The sequence below is a fragment of the Prionailurus viverrinus genome, chromosome C1 (genome assembly GCF_022837055.1).
Source record: "Prionailurus viverrinus isolate Anna chromosome C1, UM_Priviv_1.0, whole genome shotgun sequence".
In the NCBI taxonomy this organism is placed as follows: Eukaryota; Metazoa; Chordata; class Mammalia; order Carnivora; family Felidae; genus Prionailurus; species Prionailurus viverrinus.
Window position 1 is genome coordinate 206,493,098 of NC_062568.1, and position 19,991 is coordinate 206,513,088.

Sequence of the window (19,991 nt, forward strand, 5' to 3'; positions counted from 1 at the left end):
TCTGTATTTTCTGTTCTCCTCCTTGCTGCCTGATACCCCCCTTACTCCCTGAGTATTTTAAGGCAGAAATCTCCTTTCAGTCCCCACAGACAAGTGTAGATTTCTGACACCGGGCCCCAGCTGAGATTACCAATGTCTGGTCCAGAGATGTTCTCAATAAGCGGGGACAGAAGCCACAGGACACCCCAAGTGAAAAGCTTCACCTGTGGAGTCCAGAGAAAGGTTACATAACCCTCTACCTCCATTCCATCCCTCTTGAGTCACGGAGCTTATATCCTTTCCATTCATGAGCTCTGGGCTGGATCCAGGACATTTTTCAAAAACAAAGTGCTTCCTGAGGAGTCATCGTTTGCCATTTGCTTTTGCCCAGAGGCACCGAGAATGAATGAGTCGATGGTCTGGAGTGAAAGGCAGGAAAATGCCTTGTAAAATCGGCTGCCCTGCAGTCTGCAGCTAATGAGGCTGATAGCGTTTCTGCAGATGGGCTTGGAAACGCTGGCATCTGATGCGTGCTCCCCCCCCCCATCAGGGGAAGTCAATGTCTCTTTCTGGATGTAGCCCTTTCCCCGGTCTGTGCCCTGATCCGGAGACCACTGTGCTATGACCCAGCCCATCTTTCTGTTATAACAGAACCTCTTAAAATATTTATCTCCTCCCTCCTGAGGCACAGGTAGTGCCAGAGTGAGGCGGGCGAGCTCTTTGTCTAATCCTGCCCCCTGTCTGGGTAATGGCCTCTTTCAGTCGTTGAGGGGAAAATGTAATTTCCAATGTACCATTGAACTGCGAGCTGCTTTGCTAGTAGGGAAGAAAGCCATCCCGTGTCACCTAGGGAAGCCTGAGAGAGTCCTCTAGGTTAATGAGGTGCTACGTTAAAGCCTCTTGACAGGTAGGCTTTGCACTCACTGGGTGTCTCCCATCTTTCACGGAGCTCCCTGGGGCAGCAGTGGAGTCCTGTGTTTGGAAGACAGATGCGGCTTTGTTTGTTACACTGGCTCGCGCAACCCTGTAGGGTACAGAGTCTCTGCAGGATTTTGGTACATCAGGCACGAGCCCGTCTCGTTCGAACCCCAAGCTAAATGCAAGGTACAATGACAAGGCCAGTTTGAGCTGCTACCTTAGCATCCTAGCAAGCTGACCACCCTAATGCTTTCCTCTCTCTCTCTCTCTCTCTCTCTCTCTCTCTCTCTCTCTGTGTGTGTGTGTGTGTGTGTGTGTGTAGGTCAGTGGGACAGCATGGAGGAATATACCTGTATGATCCCTCGGGACACCCACGATGGGGCATTTTATAGAGCCGTGCTGGCACTGCATCAGGACCTCTTCTCCTTGGCGCAACAGGTAAAAGCCTACGTGTACTCAGACCGTCTAGCAAAGGAAAGGTAATTAGTCGTGCCCTGTCAGTGCCGAGGCACGCGGCCCCTGTGGAAATGGGCTAATGTCCTTCCGCTCTGGGGTTCGGCTCCGTGAGCACATCAGAATCTAGGCTTTGGAGCGTAAGACTCGCAAGAAGACTGCCAGCACATCAGCCAGGGCCACTTTCTGCTCTAAGCGGGACAGAGGCGTTCTGGAGTTTGCCATTTACGTGGTTCTGGAATTCGCTTCTCGGGTCAGCACTGCACCCTCTGATCGCTCTGCTTTAGCAGCGTGCCTTGTAGTACAGAAGGGCGGTGTGTCTCACCCGAGGAGGGTTTGGGAAGCAGCAGCCCCGTCTGCAGAGGTCAGTCTCCAGGTTCTTCGGCTGTTCAGGCGTGTCACATAGCGATGGCCTGGGAAAGGGAGCTCTGTATTTGAGAACCCTGTGCTGGCTCACGGGATAAAAGAACAAAGTGGTCACATCCTAACAGGCACCAGGCTGTCTTGGGTGAGGTGCTGGGGTAAATGACCCAAGCACCCAAGGGATGGGGCACAGTAACGAAGCTCAAATATTCGAGAAAGGAAAAGCTCTGCATGCGGGGTCTTGAGTTGAGGAAACACAAGACTCAAAGCACAGTCCTGGGGCCATCCCCTGAGCTCGGGCTTACATGATGAGAACTGAGGCCTGGGCCGTCGTTTCACAGGCACAGAAGCGCCTGGGACATGGACAGGTCTGGACATTCCTCTGCCAGGAGCCACGGCACTCCTGCATGAGGACAAGACGCTTAGAAGCCAGTGATGGCCACCTGGAGCTACTAAGGGTGTGCACAGTTTAGTTTCACAAATACGTCCAGCAAGGAAAAGATGAAAGAAGGCAGGTCCGCAAGCTGTCGTCTTGAGACACGAGAACACAGCGATTCTTTCCTTTTTTCTTTTTTTACTTTTTCTTTATCACTTATTTTTGAGAGAGACTGAGCACAAACAGGGGAGGGGCAGAGAGAGAGAGGGAGACACAGGATCCACAGCAGGCTCCGGGCTCCGAGCTGTCAGCACAGAACCCGATGTGGGGCTCGGACCCACGAGCTGTGAGATCATGACCTGAGCCGAGGTCGGACGCTCAACCGACTGGGCCACCCTGACGTCCTGAGAACACAGTGATTCTCAGCATACCTATTCCTTCCCTTGTTACCTAGGATTCGGGATGTTAAGCTTTTGGTTGCCATACGTTCTGTCTTTTCTGGGAAATTGGATAATGCTCTTCTTTAGCCTTGCAAATCTGGTAAAAGGCTTCTTTCCTTCTTCAGTGAACTTTTCTCTCCATCACTAGAATTTAAGTGAAACAGATAAGCTCCAACTAGTCAGGAAGCCTAAGACCACACTCGGCTCCCGAGCCCATGGCTCAGTTCCAGGCTTCTCTGTTTCTCTTCTAGTGTATCGACAAAGCCAGGGACCTGCTGGATGCAGAGCTAACCGCTATGGCAGGAGAGAGCTACAGTCGGGCATATGGGGTGAGTGTCGACCATTCTGCACAGTGTCGTTTTAAAGGCTCATGTCAGTTCTTTTATCAGCGCGGGCCAGTGAGGACTCACAGGCCGCTGAGAACATGCCTGTGTGTTCTCAGCAGATACCCTGTCGCCAGAAGGAATGATTGAAATGAATCCTGGCTGTGGATTGTTCATGCCGTATTAAGTTGGAATGTGATTTGCTTCCATCAGGCCATGGTTTCTTGCCACATGCTCTCCGAGCTGGAGGAGGTTATCCAGTACAAACTCGTCCCCGAGCGACGGGAGATCATCCGCCAGATCTGGTGGGAGAGACTGCAGGTGAGGCCGGTAGAAAGCCCCGGGGTAGCCCGCCCACTCTCCCTCCCCTGCTCTGGCTCGCCATGCGCTCCCTGCCTCCTCACAGAGGCTGGGGCTGCGTTCAAGGCAAAGCGCTCAAAGTCTGGGCACCTAAGCCCTTAGGTGTGAGAGAATGACCAATTCTCAGCCTCCTCTTACCCTTTTCGAGGAGTGCAAGAAAACGTCTTTAATAAGTGCCACTTCTAGACAACTTGCTGAGAATCTTAATCCCAGATTCAGTGGTTCTCCACTTCAGCTGCATGATAGAACGACCTGCAGAGATTTTCAAGTCCGGATGCCTAGGCTGCTTCCCAGACTAAATAAATCCAAATTTCTGGGGACAGACCCAGGATCAGTATCTCTTCAGCCTCCCCAGATGTTTCCAGTGTGTGGCCCACACTGAGAACCACTGCTCTGAATCCACTTACTGGCCACCCACATCCAGCTTTTTAACCGGGGTTACCTGATGCTTCGATTGACCGACCCCTGCCGTGTACAGTTCCTCAGGCCATAGTCGTCCACAGTCTCTCTTCTGACTGAAGTTTCCCTCACGGAGGAACTTCTCCAAGTCCTGCATCAGTGTTTTCATTGTACATTCTGATCGTTTGAAGCGTGAGGAGCAGTCCGTTCCAGATGTGGGAGTCAGCAGTCTTAAGTGTTCTTGGAAAGGACAGCTCTCCCATTCCTTGCTTTGGTAGGAGGGCAAGTTCATTTGCAAAGGAGAAAGAGCCTTCACCGCTCCAGAAGCCACTCGTCCGTCGTCCACCCCCCCCCCCCCCCCCGCCACAGTTTTAGACAGTTCCTCTTGGCCCATCCATACCTATTTCCAGATTCTGCTCCAGGCCCCTCCTCAGTGGGCTGTGATAAAACCTTTTCACTCCAGGCTGCATTCCTGTCTGGGGAGCTTTGGGCACATTCCGCTGGCGAGGGGAGAGCAGGAGGCAAAGATCGTGTGTGAATGCGGTCACTTACGCTCTGCAGTGAGCACATGCAGTTCTTTCAGATGTTTTATTAGCAATTATGAAATGCCCAGTGAATGTTTTGACGGAAAATTGTCTGTTGGCCACCAGAAAAGAATTCCACAGAGCAAGCATTTCCCACCTGCCTTGGACACACCCCGGTTTTTTTTAAGTGTCTGTAATGGGGTAAAGAGTTTCCGCATCAGAGATCTGATGAATCTTTTGCCATTCTGACAAGGGAGACCTTGTCCAAATAGAGACCCGGACGGGGGTGGAGTAAATGAGTCTTGGAGAGGGGAAACCCGTGCTTGACTTTACCGTGTCCAAAACACTGTCGTCATCGGAGGCCTTCATGACTTTCCTACCTTGAGACGGCAAGATGCTTTCTGGCTCACAGGGGGCCCGATCATTTCAGCATCTGGAAGAAACTAGCGGATGGTGAGAAGTTCCCAAAACAGTCACTCGATGTACTTTTTTCTGTTTTTATAACTTTCCAAATCACTGTTGCCACACTTAATGGGACGGAAAGACACGGTCCAAGGCCTGAAAATAAAGCATTAAGTTTGTGGCAGAAATTTGGCTCTCATGGATGGCTTGTCGTCAAAGCACTTGATAAGCCGCCTTAGCTGGAAGGCTGCCATTTTGTGATCAGGTCATTTCCGTTGAGATCCCCCACCAGCATGAGAGCTGGGGAGCATGAGAGGTCCCCAGTGGGGGGCATGAGAGGTCAGCCTCATGTGCCTTGAGTTCTGCATTTAAGTTCACTCTGGATCCTGTTACACTTAAAAGCCTGTGGCCATTGCTGCTGGACTCTCAGAATCGCCTCCATGGAGGGATGGTTCATTTGGTTCCATTTGCCTTTTGAATGGATGAATTCACCAAAGGAGTGACAGGTCTCAGGAGCTCTGCTCCCCTGCAGGTCTGTCTCTGAGCCTGACTTCTTACAGTGAGGAAGAGGAGAGGCCCGCTCTCCCTCAGAAGTTTTTGATATAAAATTAGCCTACCCCTTTTAATAATGATGAATTCATTCTATTTTTTTATTATTACTTTTATTTTTTTCGAGAGAGAGAGAGCCCAAGAGCATGAGTAGAGGAGGGGCAAAGAGAGAGAGGGAGACACAGAATCTGAAAGCAGGCTCCAGTCTCCAAGCTGTCAGCACAGAGCCCGACGCGGGGCTCGAGCTCGTGAGATCATGACCTGAGCCGAAGTCGGACGCATAATCGACTGAGCCACCCAGGTGCCCCCACTCTATTGTCATTAAAAGGAATGTATAGATGTGAACAAATGAGGCACTTTTCCTTCTCCGTGCAGTTTTTGCTCTGGGACAAATGAAAATGAAGAGGAAAGAATCTAGGCAAGTTTTCATGAAGGTTTAGGCGTCAATAAATAACTGGTCACAAGTCTGGTTCGGTTTTTCAGATTCCTCATCACCTTTCCTATCATCAATTGGGATTAATAACTTCAGGACTATTTATGCCACCAATTTATGAGCAACGTCATGTGAAATTTTAATTGTTTAAACTTCTTTTGTACTTAATTCATCTTTCAAATCTTGAATGATACATTTTTAAAAAGATTTTTTATTTATTTATTTATTTTTGGGACAGAGAGAGACAGAGCATGAACGGGGGAGGGGCAGAGAGAGAGGGAGACACAGAATCGGAAACAGGCTCCAGGCTCCGAGCCATCAGCCCAGAGCCCGACGCGGGGCTCGAACTCACGGACCGCGAGATAGTGACCTGGCTGAAGTCGGACGCTTAACCGACTGCGCCACCCAGGCGCCCCAAAAAAGATTTTATCTTTAAGTAATCTCTACACCCAACGCAGGGCTTGAACTCATGACCCCGAGATCAAGAGTCACAAGCTTCTCCAACTGAGCCAACCAGGCGCCCCTTAATGATACATTTTTTTTAATGTTTTTATTTATTATTTTTGAGACAGAGAGAGAGCACGAGCAGGGGAGGGGCAGAGAGAGAGGGAGACACAGAATCTGAAGCAGGCTCCAGGCTCTGAGCTGTCAGCACAGAGCCCGACGCGGGGCTCGAGCTCACGGACCACGAGACCGTGACCCGAGCCGAAGTCGGACGCTCAACCGACTGAGCCACCCAGGAGTCCCTGCATGATACATTTTAACATTGCGTTTGTCAGTGATAGTCCACTTCATCCAGAGAAACTGAAGAAAAAAAAAAAAAAAAAAACCTCAAAGTTAAAGATGCATTATTTACAATCCAGAAAAGCAGTTTAAATAATTTAACTCCTGTCACCCTCATCATAGCCCTATGAAGTTGGTACTGCCTTTACCCCCTTTTACCAGCTAAGTGACTTGCACAGCGTCACATCAACGGTAAGTGGCAGGGCCAGGATCCAAGCACCAGAGTCCATACTCCCCTGGTCCTCAGATTTTGAGAGGTTCCTAAGAAGTGTTTTGTTTTCTTGTTTTCTTCGCAGTACCCTTCCCTTGAGAAAGTTGAGGTTGTAAAAATGAGTTTCTTTTCTTTGGCTCAAGGTGGGTTTTCCTGTTGGCTTGTCGGGGATTAAGCGACAGCAGGAGACCTACCTAACTCTCACCCCCGAATGTTCCAGGGCTGCCAGCGCATCGTGGAGGACTGGCAGAAAATCCTGATGGTGCGCTCCCTCGTGGTCAGCCCCCACGAGGACATGAGGACCTGGCTCAAGTATGCCAGCCTGTGTGGCAAGAGTGGCAGGCTGGTGAGTCACCCCCGCCACCAGGACAGGGTGGGAGGCTGAGGAGGGCCCGGCGCTCCCCGTCCCGTTCTGTTTATAACCTGACCTCTCTTGGTTTTAAGGCTCTTGCTCATAAGACCTTGGTGTTGCTCCTGGGAGTTGATCCGTCTCGGCAACTTGACCATCCTCTGCCAACAGTTCACCCTCAGGTGACCTACGCCTACATGAAAAACATGTGGAAGAGTGCTCGCAAGGTCTGTGTCCCGATTCTGTCCAGCAGTAGACCGAGTCGCTCCAGAATGCTCACTAATCGGCTTGTCACTGCTTCGGGGCCCAAAGGGGAACAGCATCCAAACCACCGTGTCAGGGAGTTAGCTCCTGGTAGGAAGCTATTTGGCCCGATTTCAAAAGTGAATCATATTCGAGGACGTGCACATATACAGTTGATCGAACCAATGAGTGTAATCAATTATATTACATAGAGCATGCTAGAACATAGAGAAAGCTGAATTTCTGCCGCCCGCCCCCCCACCCCCCAGGAGAAGGTGGGCTATTCAATACCGAAAGGGCAGCCTATCTGTGAGAGCACAGACGGGAAATTTCACAAGACCAGTTTGCGTTTTCAGACTTCTCGTCTCCTGTCCTATCATCGCTTGGGATTCAGAAGCAGCCACACTGAGTGTAATGTTGAATCCAGTCGGGAGCGTCACCTTGGAGCCAGCGCAGAATTCCTCTTACTTCAGTTACAGGCAGGGCCTTCCCTCGACAGGGAATTAGATGCGGCTCCTGGCGGGGGCTTTGGTTTTATTTTTTTGAAACCGTCTTCCTGGATGATGGCGATGATTAACAAAAAGTTGGCCCCGGAGGCAAAATCAGCATCCGCTTTGGCTCCTCATCCTCCTTACCAGACAGAGAGGGCGTCCCAGCTCTCCCTCTCTCGCCACTGTGGTCCCCGCATTGGGACCCGTCGTGAGAGGGGTCAGCCGTGGCCGTGGAAAGATGCCATAACATAGCAGTCGTGTCTCAGTGGGAGGCATGCTTAGGGAAATCTAGGACTGTGTCTGGAAACTGCCTTCTTTTTGGATGGTCGACTCTGACGACGAACGCCGCCCAGAGTGGGATCGGGAGCCCTGGAGCCCAGCGCTGGTCTTTGACAGGGGTGCACTTCAGTCGTATCGACCCGAGCTGCATTCCCTACTCGTATGGTCGGGGGTGGGGAAGGGGGGGGGGGTGTTTCCTCCTGTTGTTCATTGGGGTCTGGTTTGCTTTGGTGTGGTTGCAAGGCTCTGCAAGCTTCCCAGGCCAGAGCGGTTCCGATTCAAAGCCTGACCTCCTCCAGGCAGATGAGAAAAACAGAAGGTACTGGATCTGAATACAGTCCGGTTTCCTTCCTACGTGCAGCCTCCAAGTCTTTGAACGTCTTGCCGAAGGCAGGCAGCGGGAGCCTCTTGGCTGATGTCTCAACCAAGGAGTGGCTTCTTTCAACATGGGACCACAGCCCGGCTTCTCCACACATTACAGCCTCTTCTTGGGAGCCCACATTCTGGTGGGAGCCCATAAAATGACATGGATTAGAAATTGAGAAACCTCTTTCAAGTTAGGGGCTCGAACTTCAAGCCCAGAGCTAGAGATGTTCTGCCTTCGCAGACATTCGGGAGCTACTCAAAGAAAACCAAGTGCTTAGTAATAACTGTGCTGTTGAACAAGGTGCTTTTCTTCTCTGAGCTCTGCTTTCCTGCCACTAGAAACAATTCAGTAAACTTTCGTGTTCTGCCCTGCATAAGGCAGAAAGAGTTTGAGAAAAGCAACATCGGCTTTGCAGGAAGGCGTCGGGCAGTAGGTGAACGTACCGTGTTTTCCTAGGTGAGCCGCTTCCCGGAATCTAGAGACAGGCTGGTCCTTCCATGACATTTCGCTAAGCTGAGCTTGTCCGTCTTGCCCACAAACCACTCAGGCATCCAGGAGCCAAGAGTATGATGTGCAGCTTAAACTCTGGGCATGAGAGAAACCCCTTCCTCTGAGTGGCCGGTCCCTCATCTGTCAGAGAGAGAGAGAGAAAATCAGTTTTTCTCTCCTCGCTTCCCAGGGGCGGAGCCAAGAGGGATTTTAATAGAACATTTTCAATTCCTTGAAAATAAATTGCCTCCATACTACAGAGGAGAAGGATATAGATTCTCCCGAGTGGGATAAATTTACTTTACACTGAGCTTCAAATCCAAAGTAATACCCAGTCCTCCCCGGTTTGGGCAATTTATTTTTTGCTCAGTGCCTTGTTGAGCCTCCCCAAAAGTCTCTAACCTGTGTGTCTGGACTGTCAGTGACACAGAGCTCATGGGCTCCAAACAGCCCTGACCTCAGCGTTCCTGGTGTAGTTCTTACCTGATGGACACGCTCATCACACTGAGTTATCAGTCAGCCACCTTTCTCCCGATCTTTTTTTTTTTTTTTAAACGTTTATTTATTTTTGAGACAAAGAGAGACAGAGCATGAACGGGGGAGGGACAGAGAGAGAGAGGGAGACACAAATCTGAAACAGGCTTCAGGCTCTGAGCTGTCGGCACAGAGCCCGACGCAGGGCTCGAACTCACGGACCGCGAGATCATGACCTGAGCCGAAGTCGGCCGCTTAACCGACTGAGCCATCCAGGAGCCCCCCGATTGATCTTTTTACTGCTGCCTCTCAATTCTTTTTTCTTCTTCTTCTTCTTCTTCTTTTTAATCAGCTCTAAGTCTGGTCAGTGCAGTTTCTTGTAGAAAAACTAAAAGAACACTTATCACTTCCCAGGTGTGGGATGCTAACGTAGTTCATTTTTCAAAGCCAGTGGTGAGTAATGGGACCCTATGAAGGCAGCTAGCTGTCTGAGGGGGACAGTTGTCTTGTTAACTGTTGAACATCTGTGTGTCTGCAATGTCCCCCCGCACGGATTAGCTGCCTGATAAATCGTTTGTCACGTCATTCTGGCTCTGGGGTGAGCCCATCCCGTTGACGCCAATTAATTCCTTACGTTGAAAAGTGTCTGAGGTTGGTCTCTGCCCCCAAGCCAGGGAGTTTTATTTTTCCTTCAAGACTGTCACTGCTGACCTGCTTCTGTGTTTTAAAAACACGGAAGAAGACCGCTCTGACCTTATTTATTTAAAACGTTAGCTTTTCCCGCCCCCCCCGCCCCCCACAGGAAAGGACTCGTAGCCTGTTTTTCACATCCTCTCGCATAACGTTTCCCCTCACTGTGTTGGTGGGTTTAGATTCCACCATTTTTTTCCGTCGGAACGTTTGTGTCCATATGCTCTGTCTCCACCCGTGAAGCCCTTTGAAGAGCATGTGGACCCCGTTTATGTATTTATTTATTTTGAGAGGGAGAGAAAGAGCGAGGGGCAGAGCGAGAGGGAGGGAAAGAACCTCAAGCATGCTCCATGCCACCGCCGGTGCAGAGCCGGGCACGGGGCTCGAAGTCACGGCCCGTGAGCTCACGACCTGAGCCGAAAGCAAGAGTCGGACGCTTAACCGACTGAGCCACCCAGGCGCCCCTGGACCCCGTTTATTAAGATACTGGTGTGTGTGGACATGTGGGCTTCTACAGACGGCTTGTAACTTATTCCCAGGTCTCTGGCTCCGTGTCTCCCTCCACTCTTCCCTCACTCGGCATCCCGTTCCTAGCCCAGGTGCCTTGTTGGTATAAAACCCCGTGATGTAAATAGATCTGACTGAGGCTGCTGTGAGCATTTTGCTCCTAAGCTACCCCATTCAACTGGACGTCTGCTCGGCCGGTGTCTCCCTCCACCCCCCGCTTCACCTGCACGTTTGAGGGGCTTCTACGTCACCTCTGTGTTCTCAGTCGGGCACTGAGGGTTCTGTCGGGGTTTTTAAACCACGGTTTTTGCCCCGCTGGAGTGTCCCAAGGCACCAGAGTGTTTTAAACAAAACTAAAGTTTTACGGGCCCCAAATAGCTCCCCATAAGCCTGGTTTGCCCCGGGGCAGTGTGTTGATAGCAAAATAAGCGGTCGTTTCAGATTACCTCATATGAATTGTTATTTTGGGGTGGCCGGGCCGTAGCTTTTCCCAGACTTAGGAAAATAGTACTGCAGTTAACCAAGGGGAGCTAAGGCTCGAGGTGGAAAACTACGAATCTTTTTGAAAAGCCTAACCATCTCCCAGCATCACGCCCTGCTCCCCTGACCTTGGGGGACCCTTCGCCACCGCCCCGGGGTGTCCCCCTGGGAGGGGCGGTTGGCTCACGCGCCCGTTTGATGGACAGGAGTCTCTTGCCCCTGAGGCTGGGCCCCAACCAAGCAGCTCCCTGTGCCTGTGTCCTGCTCCAGATCGATGCCTTCCAGCACATGCAGCACTTCGTGCAGACCATGCAGCAGCAAGCCCAGCACGCCATCGCCAGCGAGGACCAGCAGCACAAGCAGGAGCTGCACAAGCTCATGGCCAGGTGAGGCCCTCCGGGCCGGGGCCGGTCGTGCTCCGGTCCTACCAACGCCAGCCGCCTCTGCAGCACGGGGGGAGGAGCACTCAGGGCTCCGTGGGCCACTAGTTGCTGACCCGGCTCTCACCTCTTCCAGTAGGGACCCCAGGCGGCCATCGAATCATGCCGCTCCAGAGCCCCTGCTGCTGTTTTCCCAGGATTCAGCAGCCCGAGAGCATCCACGTGCTGTGGTCCTCCCTCCTGGTGTCTGGCTTTAGAGTTAGACTCCTTATCGCTTCTCGGCCTCTCGGCTAAGATCAAGTGTAGAGTTCAACTCCTCGTTTGCAAACGCCAGATACGCCGCTACCTTGCTGTGTGACTTCAGATGCATGACTTAACCGCTCTGTGCCTCAGTTTCCCCACCATTTATAAAGGGGGTAACGAGAGCTCCTATTTGTGAGGGTGGTATGAGGTGATATGAGGGTTAATAGAACAAACATGGCAACGATTTAGAGCCGTACCTGGAATGGAGTAGCAATCAGTTAATGTTGGCTCTTAATGTTATTAGTATATGTGTAATATTTTGATATGTATTGTATCATTCATTATAAATGGAGGAGAAGGGAGAAGTGAGGGGGAAGCCAGGAGCAGTCGATCAGGAAAGTTACTCAACAGCCAACTCCCACCAAACACTGACATGGGGGTGGACAGGTCCATACAGACCTGCCCATCCCAGGTACTGGTTTATGCTAGCATTGAAGGACACGTCAAGGGGAAGAGACGATACGTAAAATACACATCCCCGAAGCCCTTTTTTTTCCCTCCTGTGCGATTGAGAATTCTATGGTTCCACCACGTCGCTTCCCGAGAGCAAGCATGACTGTCCGGGAGGCTTTCGTGCCCCCCTGACACAGTTGTCCTCCCTGGTGGAGGTGGAGGGCGAGGGCTGGTGTGTGGGCACGGCGACACGGGGGCCTGTTTCTCTGTTTCCAGGTGTTTCCTGAAACTCGGGGAGTGGCAGCTGAACCTGCAGGGCATCAATGAGAGCACCATCCCCAAAGTGCTGCAGTACTACAGCGCCGCCACAGAGCACGACCGCGGCTGGTACAAGGTAACTGCGGCCCGGGCCGTGTCCCAGCCCCGCCTCCTCCGGGGCAGAGCCCGGCTCCCGGCGTCCCGAGCGCTTGTGCTTTACGGCAGAGCCTCGTGGTGCCGGTCCGATTCTGGGCATTTGCTTGTTGGACTGCCAGAGGCCCCTTACGAGCTTAATCGATACAGAAAGATTGATCGAATCTTTTATCTGCGAGATACTTTACTGCACTGTTATTACGTGTGTGGCTCTGGGGAATGCTGTTGTCTTCTAGACTCTTAGCGGATTGTTTTCCTACGAGCATCTGGACACACAGTTCATCTCTGGAACTCTGTCTTCCCTTGGGTCATCCGCTCCTTCCCGGCTTCTTCCTGATTTCCATCCCTGCCTGGTCCTCATCTAAGAACTTGACTTTCTCTTATTTGTATTGGAAAGCTCTGGGTAACATCCTGTTACGGCATAGGAGACTTTTCAGGAAGATAAACAAAATTAGAAAATGTATCAAAGATGTGGTTGACCGGTAGAGGAGGGATTTTTGGAAGGACACATCTTTGAGGAGAGCACATACCCTGAGTTTTTAGACCTTCCTCAGGGACCTCCTGGTAATGGCCGCATGGTGTAACAGATGTCATCATTTCTTTCCAGTATTTCTTTAACTTGTTGATACTTTGTGATTTAATCCCTCTGGGATCAAAAGGCGCATCTGAAGACACAGAAGCATCCACAGTAAAAATCTTATCCTGATTTAAGCATGCTTCATACTGATCGGAAAAATGCCTGTTTCGTGGTAGCAGCAGTAATTTATCTAGAACAGCTTCAGTCCTACACTGGAAAATATAGCCAGTAAACCCTTGACTAGCCGGAACCTTACCAATTAGAACTATCTCCTAACCAGATTAGAAAAGAAACGAGTCATCAGGGGAAAAAAACGGACTCCAGGAATTTAAGTTTTTCCCTCGTATGAGTCCTTTGGGGTCTGTGCTGTCTTACTGCCCATGGTGTGGTCCCATCGGTGTGCAAAGACTGGTTCCGTGTTGCTCACCACGTCCCCTGGCTCAGTGCCCGTCATGCAGTGGATATAGAGGAGTGATCTGTTGACTAAATGAAGGTATTGGGAAACTGAGCCTGGGTCATTGTAGAATTGTTACTCATCAAATAAAGGTCAATTGTGGTCAACCTATTCTGCTTAGGTGGAAAAATGGAGACATTTATGTTAAAGAAAGGTTTCTAGCAAGGGATGCAAAGGAACTACCTGATTATCCAGAAAGTCCAACTCTTAGTGGATTATTTGATGCCCTGCCCCCACTGCAAACTCACTCACAAGGCCCCAAATCAAAGCGTGCCTCCTGCTGTCTACACCAGGCAGTGCTGTACCGTCCTTGAACATGGCACGGGGCGGATAGTTCGTCCTTTACCAAAATAAGCACCAAAGGCTTCTCCCAGCAAACAGTCATGGCGCATGGGCTCTCTGACAGGCCGCGCGCCCTGGCCGGATGGGAGAGCTGGATGGCGGAATGCCGGCCCCCATACGTGCTCTTGATGTGCTCCCCTTCCCACTGGCCTGGAACCTGGTCAAGACTTGCACCACTAAGTCTCTGCTGTCTTAAATAAGCTGTTTCATATACCGGCTGCCAAGGGAATCTTCCAAACCTAGAATGAAATGGGACCTCCTTGACCTAATATGTCAACCCGTCCATAATCTGACCCCGCTGCTTCTCTAACCCTCCCCTCACCGTCCTCCTGCGTACCTGCACTCCAATCAGGTCTGTTTGTTTCCTGTGAATCGCTCTATGCTGGCCACCCCGCATCTTCGTCCCTGACCTCCCCAGGTCAGGAAGTCCCTGCTGCTGGCCTCTTGTCCCTGCCTTGTCCGTTGAAGGCTGCTCTTCAAGCTCTCCCCTAAATCCCTCCCCTCTGTGAAGCTTGCCCTGGCCTGCCCACTGCCCGTCTCTCCTTGCCACCCCCCCCCCCGACGTTCGCCTGTCGTTGGGTTGCTGGGCCCCTCACCAGACCAGAAGCGCCCTGAGGTGAGGACCCGGCTTGCCTCTCCTGGGGCGCCCCTCCCCCGCAGCACTCGCCACAGTGCTGGTACAGTAAGGGCCCCACAGAATGAAGGAATCGGGCTGCGTCTAGTAAAAGGCCCCATTCCCCAGTGTTTCAGTGAAGTGCAGTTTTGCTCTGCTGGCCACTGAGAGGGAAGGGCAGCCCCTTGGCACTCAGGCCTCCTCATCCTCGACTCTTGCCACACCCAGGCCTGGCACGCGTGGGCAGTGATGAACTTCGAAGCTGTGCTGCACTACAAACATCAGAACCAAGCCCGCGACGAGAAGAAGAAGCTGCGTCACGCCAGCGGGGCCAACGTCACCAGCACGACCACTGCCGCCACCACAGCGGCCACTGCCACCGCCACGGCCACCAGCACCGAGGGCAGCAACAGCGAGAGTGAGGCCGAGAGCACCGAGAACAGCCCCACCCCGTCCCCTCTGCAGAAGAAGGTCACTGAGGTACCCTTCCCTTCCTCCCTCACCGAGGACAGACCCAGGCAGCAGGCGCTCTGAGGAGTGGGGTGTTGTCAGGGCCCTCACGAACCCGGGCTTCACCCTGAAGTGCCACGTACAGCTAGACGATGTTGCTCATTTGCCATCCGCCATTGTTTGAGACGGTGCCCTTGTGCTCGTATTTGTATTTGAGGCGTTGCTATGGCCCCAAAGCTGAAGATTGAGTTTCTTGTCGTTCTTCCCATGAGAATGAGCTCATTCCCTGAAAGCCCTGCACCTGCGCGTGTGGGTGGCCGTGCACATCTGCGGGTCCACTTGAGGACAGAGGCTGACGGGATCCGTCCTCTGCCTTCGCCTTTCCCCCCCGCGCCCCGCCTCCCTCCAGGCTGTCAGTTCAGAGAGCAGCGTGTTCAGACTCCGCGCCCCTCCTCCTGCCACCCTGCTCAGGAAGCCACCGTTAGCCCAAGATGATAGCGATTGTGACACAGTTGCCATTTATTGAGTGCTTGCTGTGTGCAGGTACTAGTCCAGAGGCTCGTCATGCATTAACTGATTTAACTTGGTAACCACTCCTTGAGGTAGATACTGTTGGGATGCTGCTAGGCCCCTCTTACGGATGGGAACACTAAGGCGAGAATGTGTGTTCCAACAGGATTTGTCCAAAACCCTCTTGATGTACACCGTCCCTGCCGTCCAGGGCTTCTTCCGTTCTATCTCCTTGTCGCGAGGCAACAACCTCCAGGACACGCTGAGGTATCGAAGGGCGGGCCCTGCTAGGCTGTGTGAGCCTCTGCGGGACACGGAATGACACGGAGGTCCCCTCCCCCGCCCCACCCTGTTGGGTGTGTCCAAGGGGAACTGCTGACAGGCCTCTCCCCCCCCCCCCCCCCCCCGCCAAGACCCAGGAGGAGGAGTGGCCTGGGAGCACTCCGTGTGCTGTGTTCTGTCGGGAGGAAGCCCGAGTGCCGAAACGCCCTCGGCTTTTAGAGGCCACTTAGGAAGTCCTAAACATGGCACAGACCGGCCATAGGTGAGACCATAGGTGACCATGGTCCGGAGACCATAGGTGACAAGGGGCAGCTAAGTCCCACATTTAGCCCGTTGACACTGTTCTACAGGTGATTTTCTATACGTGCAAAGATTATCCATGATTAGCCCTGGGCTCATCTGTTCGATTTCCGAGCTTGCACCGTGCCGATCCCTCTGGGATTTTATCTGGGATAAAATAAGCATTCACTTGGGATGCCCCTCCTCATGTGAGCCCAGTTCTAAACGGCCATCACCACCCACCCTCCCAGGCGGTCCCGAGACCAAACACTGGGGAGCCACCGATTTGAGGCCCTGCCAGTTAATTCTTTTCTCAAGAGCCTTGAAGATTAAAGCACACACACACACAAGCTGGGAGACTAAGTTTTCTGTGACTTTCTCATGTTTTGTTTCCAGAGTCCTCACCCTGTGGTTTGATTACGGTCACTGGCCGGACGTAAACGAAGCCTTGGTGGAGGGGGTGAAGGCGATCCAGATTGACACGTGGTTACAGGTAAGGCAGGGTCGGACTCACTCCTGGTCTGCCTCCTCCCGGAGTCGCGCGTGTTCAGTCAACAGTGGTAAAGAGGTAGGGGTCGAGCCATAGTTTCTTTAGTTTCTCCCAGAGGACTGAAGGGAACGAACCGTTTCAGAGCTTCCCAGCATCTACCGTGACAAGTTGTAAGAGCTGGTCGTTGCCCAGGAGAATAACTAGTTGTTTCTGTGTCTCACATGCTGCATTCCGGGTCTTTCTGAATACCAGGTCATACCTCAGCTCATTGCAAGAATTGATACGCCCAGGCCCCTGGTGGGACGCCTCATCCACCAGCTTCTCACCGACATTGGCCGGTACCACCCCCAGGTACGTGGGCGCCTGGGTGGTTTCTCCTCGAACAGCTGGCCTTTTGACCTGGTGCTCAGCCTCTCCCAAAGCTGCTCTAGAGACGCAAGTGCAGGAACTGGGAGCCAGGCATCCCACCCGTCCAGGCCCAGGGCCTTCCCGAAGACAAAGAGCCCCCCACCCGCCCCGAGACTGAGCAGCGCCCCCGCCTGGTGGACTCACAGGAGCGCTGTCAGCCATTTCTCTTGTCTTCCTGAAAGTCAGAGTTTGTGAATGTTCCTTCTGTGTCTGCCTCAGGCCCTCATCTATCCCCTGACCGTGGCCTCCAAGTCCACCACCACGGCCCGCCACAACGCAGCCAACAAGATTCTGAAGAACATGTGTGAGCACAGTAACACCCTGGTCCAGCAGGCCATGATGGTGAGTCAGGAGTCCGTGTGGGCCTTCGTGGACCCCACCACCTAGCCAGAGGTCTTGAGGGAGATGGTTTCTTCCTCACGACAGTGCTGCTGAAAGGAGCACCTGTCTCTCCAAGACATGCCTTTTTTTTTTTTTTTTTTTTGAGAGGGCGAGAACATGAGCAGGGGAGGGGCAGAGAGGGAGAAAGAGAATCTCAGGCAGGCTCCGCACTCAGCATGGAGCCCAAGGCAGGGCTTCGTGACCCGAGCCAAGATCAACAGTCAGACGCTCAACCGACTGAGCCACCCAGGCACCCCCAAGACAGGCCTTTCCGAGGTTAGCTCATCCTCGGCGCTTGTCTCTTTCCCCTCTTTGGTCCAGGTGAGTGAGGAACTGATCCGCGTGGCCATCCTCTGGCACGAGATGTGGCACGAAGGCCTGGAAGAAGCGTCTCGTTTATACTTTGGGGAGAGGAACGTGAAAGGCATGTTTGAGGTGTTGGAGCCCCTGCATGCTATGATGGAACGGGGCCCCCAGACTCTGAAGGAAACGTCTTTTAATCAGGTATGGGATAAGAAAGTGCGACACGACGTGACCCAAAGCCGCTACCAGACCCCTTTCCCTCTGGCCTTTCTGCTGACTTGAATACAGTGTTCTCCGAACTTAGGTCACAATATAAAAACACCAGCACAGTTTAGTTGTCACTAACTTATGGGAAGCCTCCCCAGATTTTAACCAGAAAAACCACAAGATTCTTCCCGAGGTCATCTCGCTTCTCCTCTGACCTTACTTTGCCCATAAGCCGTCCTGGGATTGGGGCCTCCAGGACCAGAGAGCTACGCCTTGCCAGGGGCCGGAGCCATCCGGCCATAGCGTGTGCCCGAGCAGCTCCGCTGTCTGGGCTTGGGGGTTCAGCCCACGGCCTAGTCCGCACCTTGACAGCTCGCATCCCTCCCCCGCTTCCCGGCTCAGGCATATGGGCGAGACTTAATGGAGGCCCAAGAGTGGTGCAGGAAGTACATGAAATCGGGAAACGTGAAGGACCTCACTCAAGCCTGGGACCTCTACTATCACGTGTTCAGACGAATCTCAAAGCAGCTGCCTCAGGTGGGTCTCCAGGTCCTGGCGGGGTGAACTGTCAGTAGAGTCCTGTGTGTCTTACTTTTTATGAACATTCTAACGCTAACTCTGAAGCATCTGGTTGCACTTCTGTCTGCAGACAAGTCATTGCGATCAGCAGTCCGTTGAAAACTACCTAAATGGCATTGAAATTCCTCCCTGGAGGTAGAAAACTAAATCCTGTGGTTAATTATTTACAGCTCACATCCTTAGAACTGCAGTATGTTTCCCCCAAACTTCTGATGTGCCGGGACCTTGAATTGGCCGTGCCGGGAACATATGACCCCCACCAGCCGATCATCCGCATTCAGTCCATAGCGCCGTCTCTACAGGTCATCACCTCCAAGCAGCGGCCCCGGAAGTTGACCCTCATGGGTAAGGACCCCTGTGCTCCCGCCACCTGCGTCTCCCTCCCACCCTGGCCGAACCCCTCCCCTTTTCTGAAATTACCACTTACCGTTCACACCACCCATCTTTCATATGCGACACCTTGCTCCTGCTTATTGAGGGAGAAACAGAGGGAGAAACGTCCTCCTCAGGACTCCCACTGCGTTCATGTCACGTGCTCGCTTACCTGAAGCCGGACGGCCCTGCAGCGGGACAGGTGGAGGGAACCGTAAAGGTGTTCAGCGTGGGGACGTGGGGGTGGGGGGTGCTGTAGGGGACTGACCAGGCCAGCAAAGAGGAGCCTGGATGCAGGTGTGGCAGGGGACGAGCAGGGCTGGAGAAAGGGCTCCCGGGCTCTTGAATATTCTCTTACCATCACAGTCTCTCTCTGTGGGAAATGGTTGTGTAAAAGGAACAACCGAGGTAAAAACGAGTTCTCACGGGCAGCTCTGTCACCTCGCGTAGTTGCAGGACGCCTGGATGCTCTGGTGGTCCTTTGAGGGTTCTCACCTTTAAAAAGGCTCGTGCTAATTATTTATTTAATAAAGGCTTATTCATTTTTGAGAGAGAGAGAGCGCACACGCATGCAGAGGGGGGTTGGGGACGGAAGATCCGAAGCCGGCTCCGAACTGACACTGGCGAGCCCCATGCGGGTCGCGAACTCCTGAACCGTGAGATCATGACTTGAGCTGAAGTTGGACACTCAACCCACTGAGCCACCCAGGCGCCTCAGAAAGGCTCGTGCTTTTTAAATGCAGTAGTTATTCACCACCAGTCAGTCGTGGTACACAAGTGATTGTGCCCGTGGGCTGGCGTCTCCTGTACTAAATTGTGTGTCAGTCAGGTTCTCCACGGTGTCTCATTAGAGACTTGGATGAAGGACCCGTGTCTAGGGTGTGACAGGGTGAAGAGAGCCAACAGTGAGAAGCTGTGACTTGCCCCCACCCTCCAGACCCGAGAGGGCAAGGAGCCCGTCAAGGGCATGTGACCTGGAAAAAGGGGCCATTCACCAGAAGCTGTAGCCCAGACGGAGGGAACACGGCTGTTTCTAGAACTGGAGCCTGGCCGCTCGTCAGGGGCAAACCCTTGGGCCTCTCCCTCTTCCCACCCTCTGACCTCCTGCCATGGTCCCCGCCCAACCGGGAGCCTGGGTGATGAGGTCTCTAGGGGTCAGGCTTCACAGGGCCCAAGCACACCAGAGAAGGGCGGAGAGTGGGTTGTGAGGGAACGTCCGGAGTGACCATCTCTGTGCAGAGGCCTTCCTGATCCTCAGAGACAGAGCTTTTTAAAATTTTATTTTTCATTTGAGACCATTTTTCATTTTTCACTGGGAGACCATCAAAACTAGCGCCATTCTTTTCATGAGGTCCAGGGTGTTTTTTCATGTTTG

At 52.6% G+C, this 19,991-nt stretch overlaps 1 protein-coding gene across 2 annotated transcripts in view; it reads left to right on the top strand.

Moving 5' to 3' along the window:
* The window catches only part of MTOR (mechanistic target of rapamycin kinase), a 135,336-nt gene that overhangs the window by 101,491 nt on the left and 13,854 nt on the right, over positions 1-19,991 (top strand). For both annotated transcript variants that reach the window (XM_047870834.1, XM_047870835.1), the window contains exons 32-46: positions 1,220-1,335; positions 2,781-2,858; positions 3,066-3,173; positions 6,734-6,859; positions 6,958-7,089; positions 11,153-11,268; positions 12,235-12,352; positions 14,584-14,835; positions 15,482-15,582; positions 16,273-16,369; positions 16,619-16,717; positions 16,994-17,116; positions 17,477-17,659; positions 18,068-18,202; positions 18,415-18,589. In XM_047870834.1, the coding sequence (XP_047726790.1) occupies positions 1,220-1,335; positions 2,781-2,858; positions 3,066-3,173; positions 6,734-6,859; positions 6,958-7,089; positions 11,153-11,268; positions 12,235-12,352; positions 14,584-14,835; positions 15,482-15,582; positions 16,273-16,369; positions 16,619-16,717; positions 16,994-17,116; positions 17,477-17,659; positions 18,068-18,202; positions 18,415-18,589 (1,959 nt within the window). The remainder of the gene's footprint in view (positions 1-1,219; positions 1,336-2,780; positions 2,859-3,065; positions 3,174-6,733; positions 6,860-6,957; positions 7,090-11,152; positions 11,269-12,234; positions 12,353-14,583; positions 14,836-15,481; positions 15,583-16,272; positions 16,370-16,618; positions 16,718-16,993; positions 17,117-17,476; positions 17,660-18,067; positions 18,203-18,414; positions 18,590-19,991) is intronic.